The sequence below is a fragment of the Passer domesticus genome, chromosome 20 (assembly GCF_036417665.1).
Source record: "Passer domesticus isolate bPasDom1 chromosome 20, bPasDom1.hap1, whole genome shotgun sequence".
Classification (NCBI taxonomy): domain Eukaryota; kingdom Metazoa; phylum Chordata; class Aves; order Passeriformes; family Passeridae; genus Passer; species Passer domesticus.
In genome coordinates, this window is record NC_087493.1 from 9,062,795 (window position 1) to 9,079,867 (window position 17,073).

The 17,073-nt window shown below is 47.8% G+C and overlaps 1 protein-coding gene across 1 annotated transcript in view; it reads left to right on the plus strand.

Moving 5' to 3' along the window:
* Positions 1-10,225, plus strand: part of SEC14L1 (SEC14 like lipid binding 1) — a 39,845-nt gene extending 29,620 nt beyond the window's left edge. The window contains exons 9-16 of the mRNA XM_064395271.1: positions 2,724-2,812; positions 3,711-3,781; positions 5,285-5,456; positions 5,763-5,897; positions 7,485-7,619; positions 8,087-8,338; positions 9,280-9,458; positions 9,969-10,225. Coding sequence (XP_064251341.1) covers positions 2,724-2,812; positions 3,711-3,781; positions 5,285-5,456; positions 5,763-5,897; positions 7,485-7,619; positions 8,087-8,338; positions 9,280-9,458; positions 9,969-10,074 — 1,139 coding nt within the window. The 3' untranslated portion in view covers positions 10,075-10,225. The remainder of the gene's footprint in view (positions 1-2,723; positions 2,813-3,710; positions 3,782-5,284; positions 5,457-5,762; positions 5,898-7,484; positions 7,620-8,086; positions 8,339-9,279; positions 9,459-9,968) is intronic.
* The last annotated feature ends 6,848 nt before the right edge of the window (positions 10,226-17,073 follow it).

The following is a 17,073-nucleotide window of genomic DNA, read 5'->3' on the forward strand; positions in this document are numbered from 1 at the left end:
CAGCCCTCAGCTGCTGCAGGCAGAGTCCTGGATCAGAACCTTTCTGACTAATTCTGACGTACTTCAATCTGCTTTGCCAGGAGCTTAAAAAAAGTGATTAATTGCACTTCTCTAGTGCTCTGAGATGCTTAGAAGGGTGTTAGGCAAATGCTGAGTGTGCTCTTTCAGTGATTAAAAGGTGTTTGTAAATAAATATATCTTCGTAATCATTTTATTTCTGATGTTGCATAAGTCTGCTGTTGGCATAAATGAATATTTATTTGGTATTACAATCAGCTTAATGATGAGAAGTGGAATGTTGCAAAAACATCAAATAGAGCAGGTTTGTTTAAGAAGAGAAGCAGCTTTGGCTGAATTCCCTTTGTGCTGTGAGCCACAGCCTGACACACTCCCCTGTCCCTCTGCTTTATCATGCACTGATCTCGTTGCTAATACATACACAGAAATGAAACACGTTGGAATCTGTGGCTTGAGGCAAGCTGGGCTCTTCAGATAAGGAAATGATCTCTTACTGTGAGCGATCTGTGCTCTGATTGAGTCTTTTCCCACCAGGCACCATTGTTTCTGCTCAGCTCTTCCTTTTCCAAGCAGCATATGAAACAGGGCAGGATGCTGTCAGCAGTAGTGGCCAGGAGACAGGGAGAACACAGCAGAAGTTTAATCACAGAGCTTGAATGGCTCTTCCCTGCTGCTCTGGGTTTTACAGACCTCAAACTGAGAAAATGGAAAATGAGAATGGGCTTGTAAAGATTGTAGGGAAAAAGACCTGTTAATAAGTTCTCCCTTTCAGCCCGTTCCTTGTCTGTCCTTTGCAAAGACTTCCTCTATCAATTGCACACAACTGGGTCCTGCCAGTGAGCAGAAAGGTGCAGAATGCATCAAAGGCTTGTTTAATGTTCTTCTGAGAAGTTCTGCAGTCTTGTGGTGAGCTTCATGCCCCCTCCCTTCCCCTGCAGTTCCTTTGATCTCTCTTGCAGCATGCCCACAAGTAAAGCATGGCTTTGTCAATAATGGAAACACCATTTCAGAACTGAGCAGTTCTCTATAATTTAAAACTTTACAGTGGTAGGTTCTTTTTTTAAACCCTCTTTTCTAGTATTGCTCCTTTCCTCCGACATCTGCTAAATGTGCCAAACTTTAGCTGGCTCAATGCTGTGGGGCTTTTAGTGCTACAGCAAGGGCAGCAGAGATAATGAAGCATGTTGTCTAGAATGAGCTATCAGTGCTAAAGAAAAGAAGTTATTATTTTGGCTTGCAATTAGCACGGATTTCTATACATCTGAATGGCTTTTATTTTGACAGGAATGCTTCAATCTAATGTCTTTTTAAAACCACAAAGCTCTAATGGAATATAAATTGTACAGTGATAACAGAGCACTGTTAGCTGAGAGTCTCCTTCATGTGTCATTTGGGTGGACCAGGGTTACTGAGCTGTCAGTTTGGGTTTGGAGGCATCAGGGAGGGAGGGAGACCTGCTATGAAGCTTAATAGCAGTTTTTGTTTAGTGTTTCAAAAGCTAAACAGTACATTCCAAGATAAGTGTGTGCCGATGTTAAAATAACATTTTCTTGTAGTCCACCTGATAAAACATAAAACACTGTGAACTTTCATGGGGGCAGTGTCTTTGTCAAATAAATAACTGGCCTTGACTCTGCAGTTTTGGTTGTTTGTTGTTTTTTTTAATAGTGTGGTTTTTGCAGTTTCTCTCCTTGTGTCCCAAAGGACTTAATGATCATTTGATAACCTCTCTTACAGCTGTTGGAGGGGAGTGAAGCTGCACAGACAACAAGACTTGAGGGAGATTTTTATGTAGAAAGCTTCCTCTTTTTCTTCTTTTTAAGTTGTTTGCTAACATATTCCCTTTTATAAAGTGGTGATTGTTTAGCCTGTATATTAGAATAGATGAAGCAAAGCCTAACAAATGCATCACAACTTCAGAGGGAGGCTGGGAGCTGTTTTGTACAACTAAGAGCCAAAAATGCAAACTTTGATTCTCAATTTCAGCCAACACAGTAATTGACCTTAAAGCCTGAGTGTCCTGCCAGTGTCAGGCTGCCCCAGTGTGCAGGCTGACTGTGGAGAGGCAGGGTCCTGCTGCAGAAGGTCCAGCAGAAGCTGATCTCTGGAGCAGAGTCTGTTCTCACCAGGCTTAACCTGCATCAGCAGGGCTGTGTGCCAGTTCTGCACAGTGTGCAGTGACAGGGCTGGAGTGTGGCTCCATCCAGGAAACTCTGCAGAGGGCAGGCTCTGGGTGAGCACTTGGTTTCATTAATTCCCAGATGTAGGATGGCTGTTTTTCCGGAAATGTTGCTGTAAACTCTCCAGAGCACTCCTGCATCACGTGTGATAAAAGCTTTAGAGCCTCCCTTGCAGCTCTGCAGTGACAGGAAAGCTTCAGTTCATTGGTGTACCTGAGCTGTCCTGGAAGCTAAGAATAGTGTGTGTCATTAATTGTGTATACCAAGGTCTGGAGTGCGCTGATGTACTCAAAGGCCTTTGAACTTTCCATGAAGGTCAGGGAGCTATTTCTGAATCAGGATATGATCACTTTGCAGCTCATTTACAGATAATCTGTTAGTGTGGCTGCACAGAGCGATGTTTATGTTGCCGTCTGCTCTTGATTCTTCCTCATACAGAACAGTTTAACTGTTCTGGTTTGTTTCCATGTGAATTTCTCAGCAGCTCTCTCTAACTCTCGTGCTGTGTGTGTGTTCTCTGTGCAGACGGGCGCCCGCTGTACGTGCTGAGGCTGGGCCAGATGGACACCAAGGGCCTGGTGCGCGCGCTGGGCGAGGAGGCCTTGCTGCGCTACGTGAGTGCTCCCGAAACAGCTCCCTGCAGACAGAAACCCCCTGGCTGTGCTCATTGTGCTGCTCCTGGGGCTCTCTCTCCTCCGCTCCCTTCATCTGCAGAGCAGTGCAGCCTAATTCCCAAATCTGTTTGGGGGGGAAGTTTTACAGGCACTGGGCATTGGTGCAGGCTGCCAAAAGATCAGGGCATGATAGTGTCATGGGTAACATTTCCATCAGGTTTTGATTGGAATACCTCTGAAAGCCCCTGGTAGCTGTTCCTGGTGCCTTCTTCAGGCTGATGGAAAGGTGGGGTTCCTGGCAGCTCCCATGGTTATTAATGGGCATTTGCACAGATTCTTCTGCACTTGTGCAGGGCTTCAGACTCCAGTCTCTGCTCTTGTACAGAAGGGAAAACACCACATTCAGCATTTTGTCAAATCTCTACTCCCGGGGTAACAATCATGTATTTTTAAGAAAAAGTGCTTGCCTGTACTTCTGCCTTCTCCAAAGGCATCACTCAGACTGTTACTGTGGCTCTGCTCAGCTTCCAAGCAGAAAGCTGGCAGAATTCCAGGTTTGCACTAACTTTTTTTGACTCCTGGTAATGGCAGGAGTAGCCATAGTGACTGTTAAAAACAGGGAGTGGGTTTTATTTTTCCCTCCTAGTAGTGTTTCCAAGCAGACTTTTGTTGGCTTGCCCTAGTTCTGTTTCAAGGTTACTTTCTGTGATTTCAAAAGGGGCTTTAATTTCTGAGTAATTAAGGGTATTTGTAGTAATTTGTAGTGAATTCTTTGGCAGGGGGGAAGGTTTATGCTAGTTCTTGTAGTTTCAATTAATCTTTGGGTATAAACATATTTTTTAATCCTATCTAGTGAATTTGAGACTGTCTTTTCTAAACCCCACTCTTTCTTGTGCAGGTTCTTTCAATAAATGAGGAAGGGCTGAGGCGTTGTGAGGAGAATACAAAAGTATTTGGCAGGCCAATAAGGTAAATCTGCTCTGTGGGAATGAGCTGCTTTGTGGGGTGTTGGGGGGAATGCCAGGCAGTGGAACAAGCAGAGGGCAGGCTGTGTCTCACATGCAGGTACAATCATACAGTTGATTAAGAGCCTCCCCAATTAGTAGGGCTAGAGGGAATATGCCTGGGGAAGCCTGAGGGACACACATCACCCACCCCAGCAGCCTTGGTCTTGTGCTCATAGTGGTGGGGCTGTTTCTCTTCTGCTCCCTTCTGTTGTTGGGTATCTGCAGAGCAGTGCAGCCTAACTCCCAGATCTGTCTGTGGGGGAGATTTTACAGGCACTGGGCATTGGTGCAGGCTGCCAAAAAATCAGGCCATGATAGTGTCATGAGTAACAGTTCCAGTAGTTTAAGGTGTGGCTTCCATGTCACTTGTTCACCCACGACTCCAAGGCTCAGTACACTCAATTCTGGTTTGCATTCTCCATTTATTATGTGTGGCTACTCAGCTGTTGATCCAAGGTGAGGTCATGAGGCTCCTGTAAAACCTGGGATCTAGTTTTCCAGATTCTGGCATGACTTCATGTGAAGTTCAGGCAAAAGTGGTTTTCTAGCTCATCTTGAAGTCATTGTAGGGGTCACTTGTGAAAGTGGTAACTGCAAAATGGATTGAAGGGCATGGAATGGAGGCAGAACCAGCCCTGAAAAGATGCCATGTTTCTTGAACTCTCTCCAATTTCCTTCCCCTAATCTGTGAAGTCCAGGGGTGTGGGGTGTGCCTGCTTATCATTTCCCTGTCACTGACCTTGCTGGCCAAGCTCCCCAAGGGAGGTCACATCAAGGGAGAGGTCTCATGTGTTTAACAGTTGAATGGTGCTGCCTACTGGATCTCCATTTGTAGCCATAATCCTAAAGGGCTGTGTATTAAACATTTAAAGTGAAACAAAGAAGGGTTTGGTGTTTCATAGAAGCCTTATGCATAATGTAATGGCTGCTGGCTGGTGCAGCACAGCTGTAAATCTTGAATTCCTGCCCAGGGCAAGACCTGAACTTGGAAAGAAACTGAAACACATGCTGCAGCTCAGTGGTTAGTACTAAGAACATATCTCTTCCTATAGAAAAAGCTTCCTTCCCTGAGATCTGACAACAGAATTAGCTTTGACATGTATTGGCACTTGTGCAGTAGAAAATCTGCTCTGTGAATGTCAAATTGCCTCAGAGCAGCATTGTGGCCACTTAAATGATCTCCCAGTAAAAGCAATGGTTTAATCTTTGGGCTGACTGTTGACAGGATGTTTTTTTGGCTTCATATGAACTGAACTTTTATCTGGAATCTAAAATGTCTGTGGGGGAGTGTGAAGTGATCACTGCACACCCCTTAAGCTGCAGTGTCTACAGGCAGCACAAAGGAGGTGAAACAAAGAAACCAAAACATGCAGAAGGTCCCCCATTTCAGTGTGTTGGGCACTTGCATAAGCAAAGAGAATTTTGATGTTATTGTGATTTTTCTTTTTATCTCTCTGAAATTCAGCTCTTGGACCTGTCTAGTGGATCTGGAAGGTTTGAACATGAGGCATTTATGGAGACCTGGTGTCAAGGCCTTGCTGAGAATCATCGAGGTGGTTGAAGCTAATTACCCTGAGACCTTGGGTCGTCTGCTTATCCTAAGAGCACCTCGAGTATTCCCAGTTCTCTGGACACTGGTATGTGTGTAATCCAAGGTGTTCCTCAGTTCTCTCAGTTTCTAAAAACACTTCAGAGATCAGGCTGCTGCCATTTGGAAGCATGTCCTTTATACAGGATTCCTGGAGTGGATTAAAAACCACCACCTAAGAACCTGACTACACAGATGGTTAATTTGGCTTCTTTGTGGTGAGGACTTTGCATAATCAGGATGGTAATGCTCAGTGTGATCAAAACTGATTCCTTCAAAATTGACTTGAAAACAATGTAAATTGACTTGAGAAAAACGTGAGGGCCTGATGTGTTCTGTTTGTCTTTCTTTGTAGGTTAGTCCATTCATTGATGACAACACCAGAAAGAAATTCCTTATTTATGCTGGAAATGACTACCAGGGTCCTGGGGGGCTGCTGGATTACATCGATAAAGAAATTATCCCTGATTTCCTTGGTGGAGAGTGCATGGTATGAATATAAACTATTGCATATAACAACTTATTTGTGGGTTTTTTATTATTTTTTCTCTCCTCTAAACAAAGGAATATGTAAGCACAGAGTGATTCCTGGTGTAGTTTGGAGGTGGGGGCTTTGATGAAGGGTTCCAGGCTCAGTGCTGTTTTCTGGATCCACTTTAAAAAGAACAGTACAATGCTTCTCTTGGATCCAATACCTTATCAAAACAGCCAAGCTCAGTTAAAAGCCACAGTCTGTTCCCTGGAAAGTTCAGGCAAACATGGTAGCAGGGCTTGGAGCAAGAGCTGTCACCAGCTGATCCAGAGAGTCTGTGTCACCTTAAAATCTGATCCCATAAGGAGCACAAGGAACATGAGGCACATCTGCTAAGAGGGCTCAGCAAACAGCCCAGTCTCCCCACACAGAGAGTGCAGTTAGCCCAAACAAAGCAGAAAAGTGTTTTTTACTGCAGGATACTGTAATTTCTCAGTCCCTTGTCACATGCCTGTGACAATGCAGCTGTTTCCTGCCTGGACCTTGGGTGTCAGCTGGACCTGGCATTTAACATCTCACTGATAATGTAAGGTTTGTTTCACGTGTAATGCTTTTGACAACACAGGCTGGCTGTGTTCTCAGCCCCTGTACACTCTCTAGATTAATTTCTGTACCATTCTTGAAAATTCAGCTGTGTCAGTTCCAATAGAGTCTCAAATGATAATGAAGTACAGTTAGATGTGTTGGAGTAGAGCATGTGTTTATCTCCAGTGGGCTGGTTTTTGTTGCAGCAGTAGCTTTCAGTGTTATCTAATTTGGAGCTTAAAGCTGGCAAAATCCACTGCTTAAATAAGCAAAAGTGAATGTTACCAGAAAACAAATTGCTACAATACTTCCTGCTAGTTACAGGCAGTGGCAGTCTCTCTCTTCTTCTTTACTTCTGGGTACTTGAACAAAAATGACTTCTCTGAGATCTTTTCAATTCTCTGTTGTAATTCAGTTACCAAACACTTCTAGTTCCCCAGACACTTCTGTGGAACTCCTGTCAACTTCATTGCTACAGGCTCCTTAAAACAGAAGTTTGCTTAGGGAAGTTGTGTAATCACTTCCACCACTGAGCTGTCAGACAGCTGTAACTTCAAAGCTGTTAATTTTCCTGGCTGCAGTATATTTTTACCTGCTTGGAAACTTTTTGTATCTCTCCACTATGTATCCTTAAACTTAGCTACCACCATTCTTTCAGGTCACTGCAGCTCTATTTTTCACACTTAGTCACTGTTGCCAGTTCCCTCAGGATTCTGAAGTGCCTCCCATCTTTCTTCAGTGTAAGGTGGTGTAAAATATAATTACAGCCTTTGCACAGTTCCTTTCTGGGGTGCTGGCTGTTGTGTATGTACAAGATCTGTTCCCCTGGTGTGCAATTCTGCAAACACCTCACCCAGATAATTTGAAAAAGAATTACCTATGTATCATGTACAAGCTATAGAATTACTTTCAGACTGTTCCCTTCTCCAGAGTGTTGCTGAGTGTTTGTTCTGAAGCTGGAAGGCAGAGAACATGATGGGATGGTCACAGGAGATAATTTTTAATGTTTTTTTGTTTTAGTGTGAAGTACCAGAGGGTGGGCTGGTTCCCAAGTCCCTCTACCGGACAGCAGAAGAGTTGGAAAATGAAGACATCAAACTTTGGACTGAAACAATCTACCAGTCTGCAAGTGTCTTCAAAGGAGCTCCCCACGAGGTACAGCTCCAGCTGCCCTTTGCTTTCATTTTCACCTCAGCCCTCTGCTCTGAGCTGGGTCTCTTGCCTGGGAATGCTTTATTGCTTGTTGATTTAGCTCCCTGCTTCCACCTCTGGAGCTGGTGCACAGTGATGCTTTAATAGCTGAAGTTTGTGATTGTTCCTTCTGTTATTTTGTTGCCTTTTAGACAATATGACTGGTTTTCATTCTATTCAAAGCCATGTTCTTCTAAGCAAAGCAAGCAAACTTCTCAGAAGCTGCTTGAAAGCTTCTGAAATAAGAAAGACAGACACCCCATCAGGGGGGAATTTGAATCTGCAATGCTTTTTTGTTGGACTATTAAAAAGCCTTTTTAAGAGTAGAAACTCATCCCAGCAACAAAAAAAGCTCTGTTCTTTGTCTGTTCTGTGGGAGTTTGCCTTTAGTGAGCAAATTGCTGTTGTCTGATGTTTCTTTCCTGCCTCAGGTCCTCATCCAGATCGTGGACGCCTCGTCGGTGATCACGTGGGATTTTGACGTGTGCAAGGGCGACATTGTTTTTAACATCTTCCATTCCAAAAGAGCCCCACAGCCTCCCAAAAAGGACTCTCTGGGAGCTCACAGCATTACATCTCCTGGTGGGAACAACGTCCAGTTGATAGACAAAGTCTGGCAGTTGGGGCGTGACTACAGCATGGTGGAGTCTCCCCTGATCTGCAAAGAAGGGGAGAGTGTGCAGGTGAGGCAGGCAGAGCCTGTGGGGGCAGATGGAGCCCAGAGTGCCTGTTCTTACTCACAGCTCAGTGCTGGGCTTGCTTTTGGCCAGCATTTAGCTGCTGTTCCAGCTGGGTGCTGCAGGGAGCAGGGGTGGGATTTCTGTTGGATCTGCTGGGAGGGGAAGTTGCATCAGGTCTGCTAGGGACTGAGGTGGATCAGCAAGGAATGTGGGGAGGAACACCTAAAATGCACATCCAGAAAGTAACAAAACATACTTTGTGTGTAATTTTGACAGTTCTTTACTGAAGCAAATATTCTGTGTTTGAGGAATGTCACAGTGCCTGCTCTCAGTAATAAGAGAAGGCTGGAAATCAAATCTGAGCCTCTGTGTTTGCCCTCTAATGGGCAGTGTAAGAGCTCCTGATGGCCAAAGCTCCTGAAGGATTTTTTAGGCCATTTGCAACCTGTCCTTTAATTCCAAGTTTAATATAGCATGCAGCATGTGTACAGTCACACTGCTGTTTCTGTTGACTTGAAATGAGTCAAACAGCCTCTGAAAAAGCAGCTCCTTAAGTCACCAAGATGGAAATGTTAAACTGGAAATATGGGCAGTGACTCTTAAACTGTGAGGCAGAAGCCTTGACTGCTCTTTTCCCAGTCTCAAAGGACAGCTGTGAATAAAAATAAATTGAAAAATGGATATTGTTTTAAAGCAGAACTTGTCCTTTCAGCATATTAAATCCTAACCCCTTGACACTGTGCTGGTGTTCCATCCCAGATTTGATAAGGATGTTGTGTGGAAGGAGTCTCTCAGCACTGCCATTTGGCTGAGGAGCTGAAATACTGGCATTGGGCAAAAATTCTGGGCATGTAGGCACTTTGTCTAGGCTTAGAAAAGTAAATCAAGCCTACAAATCTGTGTTAACTGAGTTAAATTTTGATTTTTGTTGTGTCTGCTTGCAGGGCTCCCATGTGACCAGGTGGCCTGGCTTCTACATTTTACAGTGGAAATTCCACAGCATGCCTGCCTGTGCTACAACCAACCTGCCTCGTGTGGATGATGTGCTGGCATCTCTACAGGTGTCCTCTCACAAATGTAAAGTGATGTACTACACAGAAGTGATAGGATCTGAAGATTTCAGGTATGTGTGGCCAAAGGCAGCCAGTGTCAAACCTTTCTGACTGTTTGGATGATCAGGTCAATGTCAGCTTCACTTAAACACAAATAAATTCTGAGAGCCTTAAAAAATTGCACTGAGGGCAACTAATGTATAAAAGGGGTTAATTACTTGTCTGGTGGTAATATCACTGATCACTTGGCTCTGCTTTGGGAGCTTGTTGGGCTTGGCAGGTTGTCCTGTAGAAGGGAGTGCAATTCAAATTCCAGTTGTTGAATTCCATTTTCTGCCAGTGGATAAACTTGACTGAAATTAAATCTCTGTCTCTTTGAACAGCAACTGGTTTTTGAAAGAGGTGCAGTGTCCTCATTGCTTGATGTGGTGAGGCAGAAAAGCTTTTGAGTAGCTGCACCAAAGCTGTTACTTGCTTTTTATTCAGTGTGCAAACAAATACAGTATAGATACAGAGCAGAAATCAAAATCTTTGTATGTTCTGAAGCTTAAAACTGCTTTCTTTTTTTTTTTTTCCTGTAGGGGATCTATGACCAGCCTTGAATCAAGCCACAGTGGATTTTCCCAGCTCAGTGCTGCCACCACCTCCTCTAGCCAGTCCCATTCCAGCTCCATGATTTCCAGGTAGTGCCACAACAGCTGAAAAGCAAATGGATGTGATGGCTGGACCCTCTCCCGTGGCAGCTGACTGCAATACAGCATATTCAACTGGCAATTGTGCAAAAAAACCCCACCCCAAAAAGCCTTTTATAGATAGTAAAGTAGCTGTTTGAATTTTACACTTAGTGGTTTTGATCTTTGTTAGATCCAACAGCTTGTCTCTTAACTTTAACCCTTTTTCCTAAATCAGCCATAAATATTTTTGCAAGTGTGCTTGCACAAATCCTAACTTTGAACACAAGGGCTCTTACTGAAAAGGAAAAACAACCAGTGCATCAGTTAAGAATGATTTCTTTTTTTAACTGTGTAGATGTAAAAAAGGGAAAAAGAAAAACCCTACCAAAAATGCTCCGTAGTGCATTAGAGATGAACTGCAAGTCTCCTGTCAGGACATTCCTTGCCACCCTGAGAAATCCCCTGTGATATTCCAGTGCTGCAAACTGTTCTCCTGTTGCCACTAATGATGTGCAAGACAAAGAACAGCAGTTGCTGGATACTTGACTTTGTGAGTCCATTTTTTTCAAAGCATGCCCACAGAGCTGTGGCCAGGCTGTAACACTGAATATACCTTTTGTATGAGCACATTTCTGGGGAATTTGAGCTCTGGGTCTTGCTGGGTTAAAGCAATTTGTTCTTTCCTTGGATTTGTGCATGGAGCACTGTGGAGAGAGAGGTGGAGAGAAGGCTCTCCCTCACTGTGTCACACTGGGCTCATCCAGAGCTGCTCTGAGCTGTTCCCAGCCCTGTGCTGGAGCTTCACTCTGCCTCCTTAGTGCATTCCAAGCAAATGGATTTTACTGAGATTCTGTTATTGTCAGGAATTTATGCAGAGCTTCAGCTTGCTGCTTAAAGCAGTCTGAAGGAGGTGTGGCTTCCATCCTTCCTGAGCACTTCTCCCTCCCTGGGGCCTCCTGTCCTTCCCTGTGCCTGGCAGCAGCAGAGCACCTCAGGTCTGGTCAGCCTTCCTGTGGGCAGGGAGCACAGGGATCTTCCCTCTGAGTGATACAGGGGAAGATTTAAGGGTTTTCTCCCCATTTTCACTACTGCCACTGCCAGGGGTGATCTGCCATTTGGGATTCTGTCCCTTTGGCCAGGCCCAAGCTGGACCCTTGCTGAATTCTGTTCAGGTGTTCTTCCCTCTCCAGCCCTCTCTCTATGCACAGCAAAAGGCTCCAAAGACTGAGCTGTCACACAAACACAGACCACACCTGGCAGTGCAGCAGAGAAGATTTTGGTCTGAAATGCAGCAGGATTTGCACAGTCAGACCCTTCTTGATCTTTCCTTACCCTTCCTAGGGCTAAAATGTCCATGCAGGCACAAGGAGCTTCTGCTAGGAAGTGGGATAGGGTCTGGCTTGGGTAAGTGGTGGAGGAGCTTCAGGAGGTGTTGCACTTGGAAAGCAGAACACACTTGAGATTCTGGATCCCCTGATCCATGCCTGAGGAATGCTGGTTCTGAGCTCAGTGTGAAGCTTTTTTATGCCTGCAGAGCTCTGCAGAGGCAGGTGACAGACCCCTGCTGGCTGTGGCACGTGCCAGAGCTGACAGATATTTCAGTAACAGAGGTGCTCAGAGACCAACCTCTTTAAACTGAACCAAATGGATCTTTTAGGACTCAGAAGCTGGAGGTCAGGCTGTTACTCAGGCTGCCAGAGGGACACAGGTCACTGCTTTGGTGTCACACAGCTCCCACCCAGTGTCTGCACAGGCTGTGGCTCCAGGGCTGCTCCCAGGAGCTCTGCCCAGCACAGGGAGTGCAGCTGGAGCACACTGAGGTTCACCTGCTGCCACTCATGACACTCACTCTTCCCATTCACCAGGCTGTAAGGGCTGAAGATGGTCCCTTTCTCTCTGTCTCTCTCTCTCAGATGGTGATTTTGTTGACAACTGCTCCATTCAACACTCCACATCTGTCCAGCTGTCTCCCTTTGTAGACCTTTTTGAGTTGCAGTCCCTTTTCAAGTCTGAAGATCTATATTTTTGTTTTTCACTTGAGCTGGCTCAAAAGTGGCACTTTGGGTTTTTCCTGCTTTTGACCTTAACACATCATTTAGAGCTCAAAGCACATTACAGCACAAAAAAGCAGGGAGGTAAAATTCCAGAAAAACAATAGTTAATCTTCCTGTAAGCAAAGTGCTGTGGCAATATGACTTGATCACTGCAGCCTGACTAAATTTCCCATACCCTGGTCTTTCTTTGTGTGATACTGCTCTTCCTCCTCTCAGCCAGTGACTCTTCTGTTGGCACCTTCCTGTTATCAGTGTCCTTCACTCCCCTGCCCCTCCTCATGAACTGCATATCAAATTCTGTAAATGTTTTGTATACATAATACCTCATTCTTGGTAATAAAATACAGATAGTCTTTAAAAGATTTTTTTATTGTTATCAATAAATGTTAATTGTTTGGAAAAAAAAAAAAGGAGGGAAGTGTCTATTTCATTCATCTGCTGGGTTATTTTAGGGGCTGGATTCAGGGCTGCCAGTGCTGGGTGAGAGAGGGCTGCCCCCACCACTGCCACCTCAGGCAGGAGGCCCAGACAGTCACACTCAGGAAATGATGGGTTTTAATTAGTAGAAGTAGAATAAGCTTCAGCTATTTTAGAAACAGCAGCCAATAAATGTCAAACTGTGGGTTTTCTAATTCCTGGAACTGGAGCAGAGGCTACAGCACGTAGCCATGTTTATGGCTGCTCCTTCAAATTTGATCCAAGCTGTGAAGTTTCTCTAAATGAGACTCCTTGACCATGGTCGTGGAGGTCTGTCAGCAAGAGCAGATGGCTGCCTGACCTACTTCAAGCTTCAGCATGTGGTCGATATTTCCATGCCAGCACGTAGTAATGGGCAGCTCTCAGCTGCTCAGGAGCCTGCAGCAGTCCCTGAGAAGGTGTTGTGCAAGGAGGAGGCTTTGCTGCCCAGCTGGGCTGAGCCTGAAACGTGGGGGAAATGCCTTTGTGGCCAGTGCCCCTCTGGAATGGCAAATAAATAAAGCTGAGCCTCAGCCCCTGCTCGAGCTGGGCAGGGACAGTGGTGCAGGGCAGGGCTGCATCAAACAGCTCCTCTGGGAGAGGTCTCAGTCTGAACTGTGTGCTTTAGGCTTTTTTTTTTTTCCCTAAAAGAAAAAATTGCCACCTCCTGGGTTTTTTTGGCAGGGCAGGAAGGCACTTAGGTTATTTTGCTAACTCATGCTGGTGTAAAGGTTTGGATGCTGAGGAATAAAATAATGGGATTTTGCAATTTATTTTATTCCCTTCCCTGGGAGTGCTGCTGAACTCCTCCCACTTTGTGCCGTCAGCCTTGGTCCCCTGTGTCCCCTGGCAGCTACAGGCCAAGGGGAGCAGGGAAGGGACCCCGGATTTGGGGCCCTTTCCCCTGTGCACAGCAGAGCTAGAAGAGAACTGGGCCTCCCCCAACCCTCCTCCTGGCCTAACAAACCCACAAAGAAATAAATCTCAATCTTTCTTGGTGCTGATGGAGCCTTCCCTTGTGCCGTGGGGTGACCTTAGCAGGACACTTCTCCTGGGATGGGGAGCCTGAGGGGAGTCCTGCATCCCAACATCCCTCAGGTGGGGCTTGGGATTTGCTGTGACCCCACAGTCCTGGGGACTGTGCTTTGAAATGTTTGCAAAGAAAAGGGGAGATGAAGGAGAAGAAAAGGGAAAGGAAAAGGGGTTAATGTCACACAGCCTGCAACAAAAAAGGTGCAGGGCAGCCCCAGCCCCTGATTGCACACTCCCACTTCTCCTAAAGGCATTTTGTGCAGGAAACACCCAGCTGGGTGTTGAGGAGCAAGGGGAGGGGGGACCCTGTGTGACCCCCCAGTCTGGGCTGTGCTGGGGGACATCCATGGCCCAGCCCTGGATCGGGGGCTGGATCCACTGCCTGGAGTCAGTGGCTCACCCAGATGTCCCCCCACAGCCCGGTGTCCCCCCTGCCCCCTCAGACCCCATGGGGGCTCCCTGGGGTGAACAGGGCCCATCCAGGGAGGTCCCAGCTCTGCCCCGTGTCCCCAAACCCACCGGCTGTCACCCCTGGTGCCATGGGGCACCCACGGGGGACAGCGGGCACAAGCTCACCCACCCAACCCCGGCGTGTGGCATGGAGGGAAGGGCTGGGGAAGCCCCCCGAGAATTTGGGGCCGTGCTGGTGCCGCAGGGACAGCGCAGGGACACGGGGCTGTCCCCGCACCAACCCCACTAGATGGTGCCAGCAGCCCGCGCACGGACCGGGCACCGCGCTGCGGGGACACTGTCCCTGCTGTCCCTGCTGCTGAGGGGACACTGTCCATGCTGTCCCCGCTGTCCCTGCTGTCCCCACTGCCGGGGACACTGTCCATGCTGTCCCCGCTGTCCCTGCTGTCCCCACTGCCGGGGACACTGTCCCTGCTGTCCCCGCTGTCCCCACTGCCGGGGACACTGTCCCTGCTGTCTCCACTGTCCCTGCTGCGTTGTCCCTTGTGCACAGGCTCGGCATGGAGCTGTGGCTGGAGCACTGGTTGATACTGGGAGCCACAAACAGGGCATGGGACCCCTGTGTGACACCCCCCCAGTGCCTTGTGCAGGCTGACCTAGAGCAGAGGCTGGGCAGAGCTAAAGAATAAAGCAGGGATTTATCCAAAGGATCTCCTCCATGGATGCGCCTTGGGCAGCACCAGAGCCCAGCCAGGGCTGCACCCAAGATGAACCCAAATGGCCCCAAAATGCACGAGCAGTCATGGGGTCTCTCCCTGGGATCAGCTCTGCTCCATGTGCACATTGCAGTTCATTCCAGCTTTAGCCCGTCCTGCTTGTTTTTCTCTCTCCAGCCCATGGTGTTTCTGCTCTTGGGGCTGAGATTTGGATCATTTGTCCTTGGTCCCCAGCTGGAGCAGGAATTGTTTTGTCTCCCTGCTCTGTGCAGAGAGCTCACCATCCCCTGATGTGAACCCAGACCCACACACTAAAGCAGCAGAAAATCTGAAAAATAGAAAATCTAAACCTGAGGCATCACCCCCAGCAAGGACAGCACATCATTCATGGAGCAGCCACCACTCAGACCCACGGGGTGCTGGGCTGGGACACTCCCAGTCCCCCCAGCCCTGTCCCTGTGCCCTGCACATCCCAGAGGATGCTGCTCTGACCTCCAGGCACCATCCTGGCTGTGGGTTTGCCCTCCCACTGCTGAGAATCTTCCTGAACAGTCACCATCTCCCAGGAGTCCTGAGAAACTTAATCACCACTGGAGAAAACCCTTGAGGATCTGCTGGGAGAAATGCTGGAGAAGTGAAAAAATATCCTGCTAATTTCTTGGCTCCAGTATGGATTGGCCCACGAGCTGCAGTGGGCTGTAGCCAAACATTGAATTTTAATTATGAGCAGGATTCACCAGGGACAGCGAGATGAGAAGAGGAGCAGGCCAGTGAAAAAGATGGAAACTGAAAATGCAAGTTCTCCCAAAAAAAAAAAAAAAAAGCCTTGAAGCTCTTTTTTTGAAGCCTTTGTTTGGCAAAACAAAATTTATCTCAAGCATTTTTGCCTTTGCATAGTTATCCAGCAGCCCATCCTGTCCCCAAGCAGAGCCCTGCTCCCCAGGAGGGCCCAGCACCATCCCAGGGATCCACCCCAGAACCCCAGCTCCAGCTCGCTCTGCCCCACCAGGGCAGCCTCAGAGGGGGGAGCAGAACCAGCCTGGAGCAGCATCCCAGCCCTTGGGCATGAGCAGGTTTGTCCTTCTGCTTTAGGAGGCAAAGCCCCAGTGCTGCTGATGCTCTGGGGTCTGGTGGAACTCTCTGGGATCTGGTGGAATGCTCTGGGATCTGGTGGAACTTTCTGGGACCCAGTGGAATGCTCTGGAATCCAGTGGAACACTCTGGGATCCAGTGGAACACTCTGGGATTCAGTGGAACTCTCTGGGATCCCAGTGGAATGCTTTGGGATCCAGTGGAAGTCTCTGGGATCCGGTGGAATGCTCTGGAATCTGGTGGAACTCTCTGGGATCTGATGGAATGCTCTGGGACCCAGTGGAGCTCTCTGGGATCCAGTGGAACTTTCTAGGACCCAGTGGAAGTCTCTGGGATCCCTCTCCCCCCGTCCCCAGCCGTGTCCCTGGGGCAGTGGATCGGGGTCTGAGGGGTTTGGGGCATCTGCTTGCACAGCTTGGTCCCTGCTCCGTGTCCCCAGGGAAGGGCCTGGAGGTGGGACTGCCAGGCCTGCAGGACGAGTGCCACGGTGCCAGGAGGGGTGGCTGGGGCTGCTGCTCTGCCCTCACACCAGTGCCCTGCTGGTGCCAGCGTGGCACGGCCCTGGTGGCCACCCCTGGGCTGGGATGCTCCAGCCCTGGGCAGCAGCTCCAGCTCACCAAATCCTGCCTCATTCCAGGTGTTCTCCAGGTTATCTACTCTTAACAAAGCGTGATCTTAAGTCATTAACTACATCACAATAATTTATTATATTCATTGGTGCAAAGCAATTAGTGTCAATATAATTGGCCAAAGTTTTACAGAAATTTCATAAGGCACGAATACACAGCTACTTATGCACGCAGCCTGGCTTACAGAAATGTTCATGTATCTTCTCCAATCTGTTTCCATGCTGACAGCCTTGTCTTCTTCCTTGCTGTGGACAGACTCAAAAATCATCGTTATTCCTTCTGCTCACTCAGCTTTGCTTGCAGGCCAGCTCTCAGGCCCCTCCGCAGCCATCGGGGCTCTGCTCTGCACAAACCCCAGGTGTGTGCAAAGCCCAGGTGAGCACAGCCCCCCTTACCCAGCCCTGTCTGGGGCTCACCCCTGGCGTGGGGACACACATTCTGAGCCATCTGGAGCAGCGGCCAGCCCGGGCTGTGATCCAGGGGATCGCCAAACCCCCCTGGCTGTGCCGGGTCACCCCGCAGGGCTGGCGCTGTCGCGGGGCCGGGACAAAGCCTCGCCTTTGTTCGCTGCTCCTTGGGCACTGGGGGTGGCAGCTCGGCAGCATGAGCTCACCACCCTAGG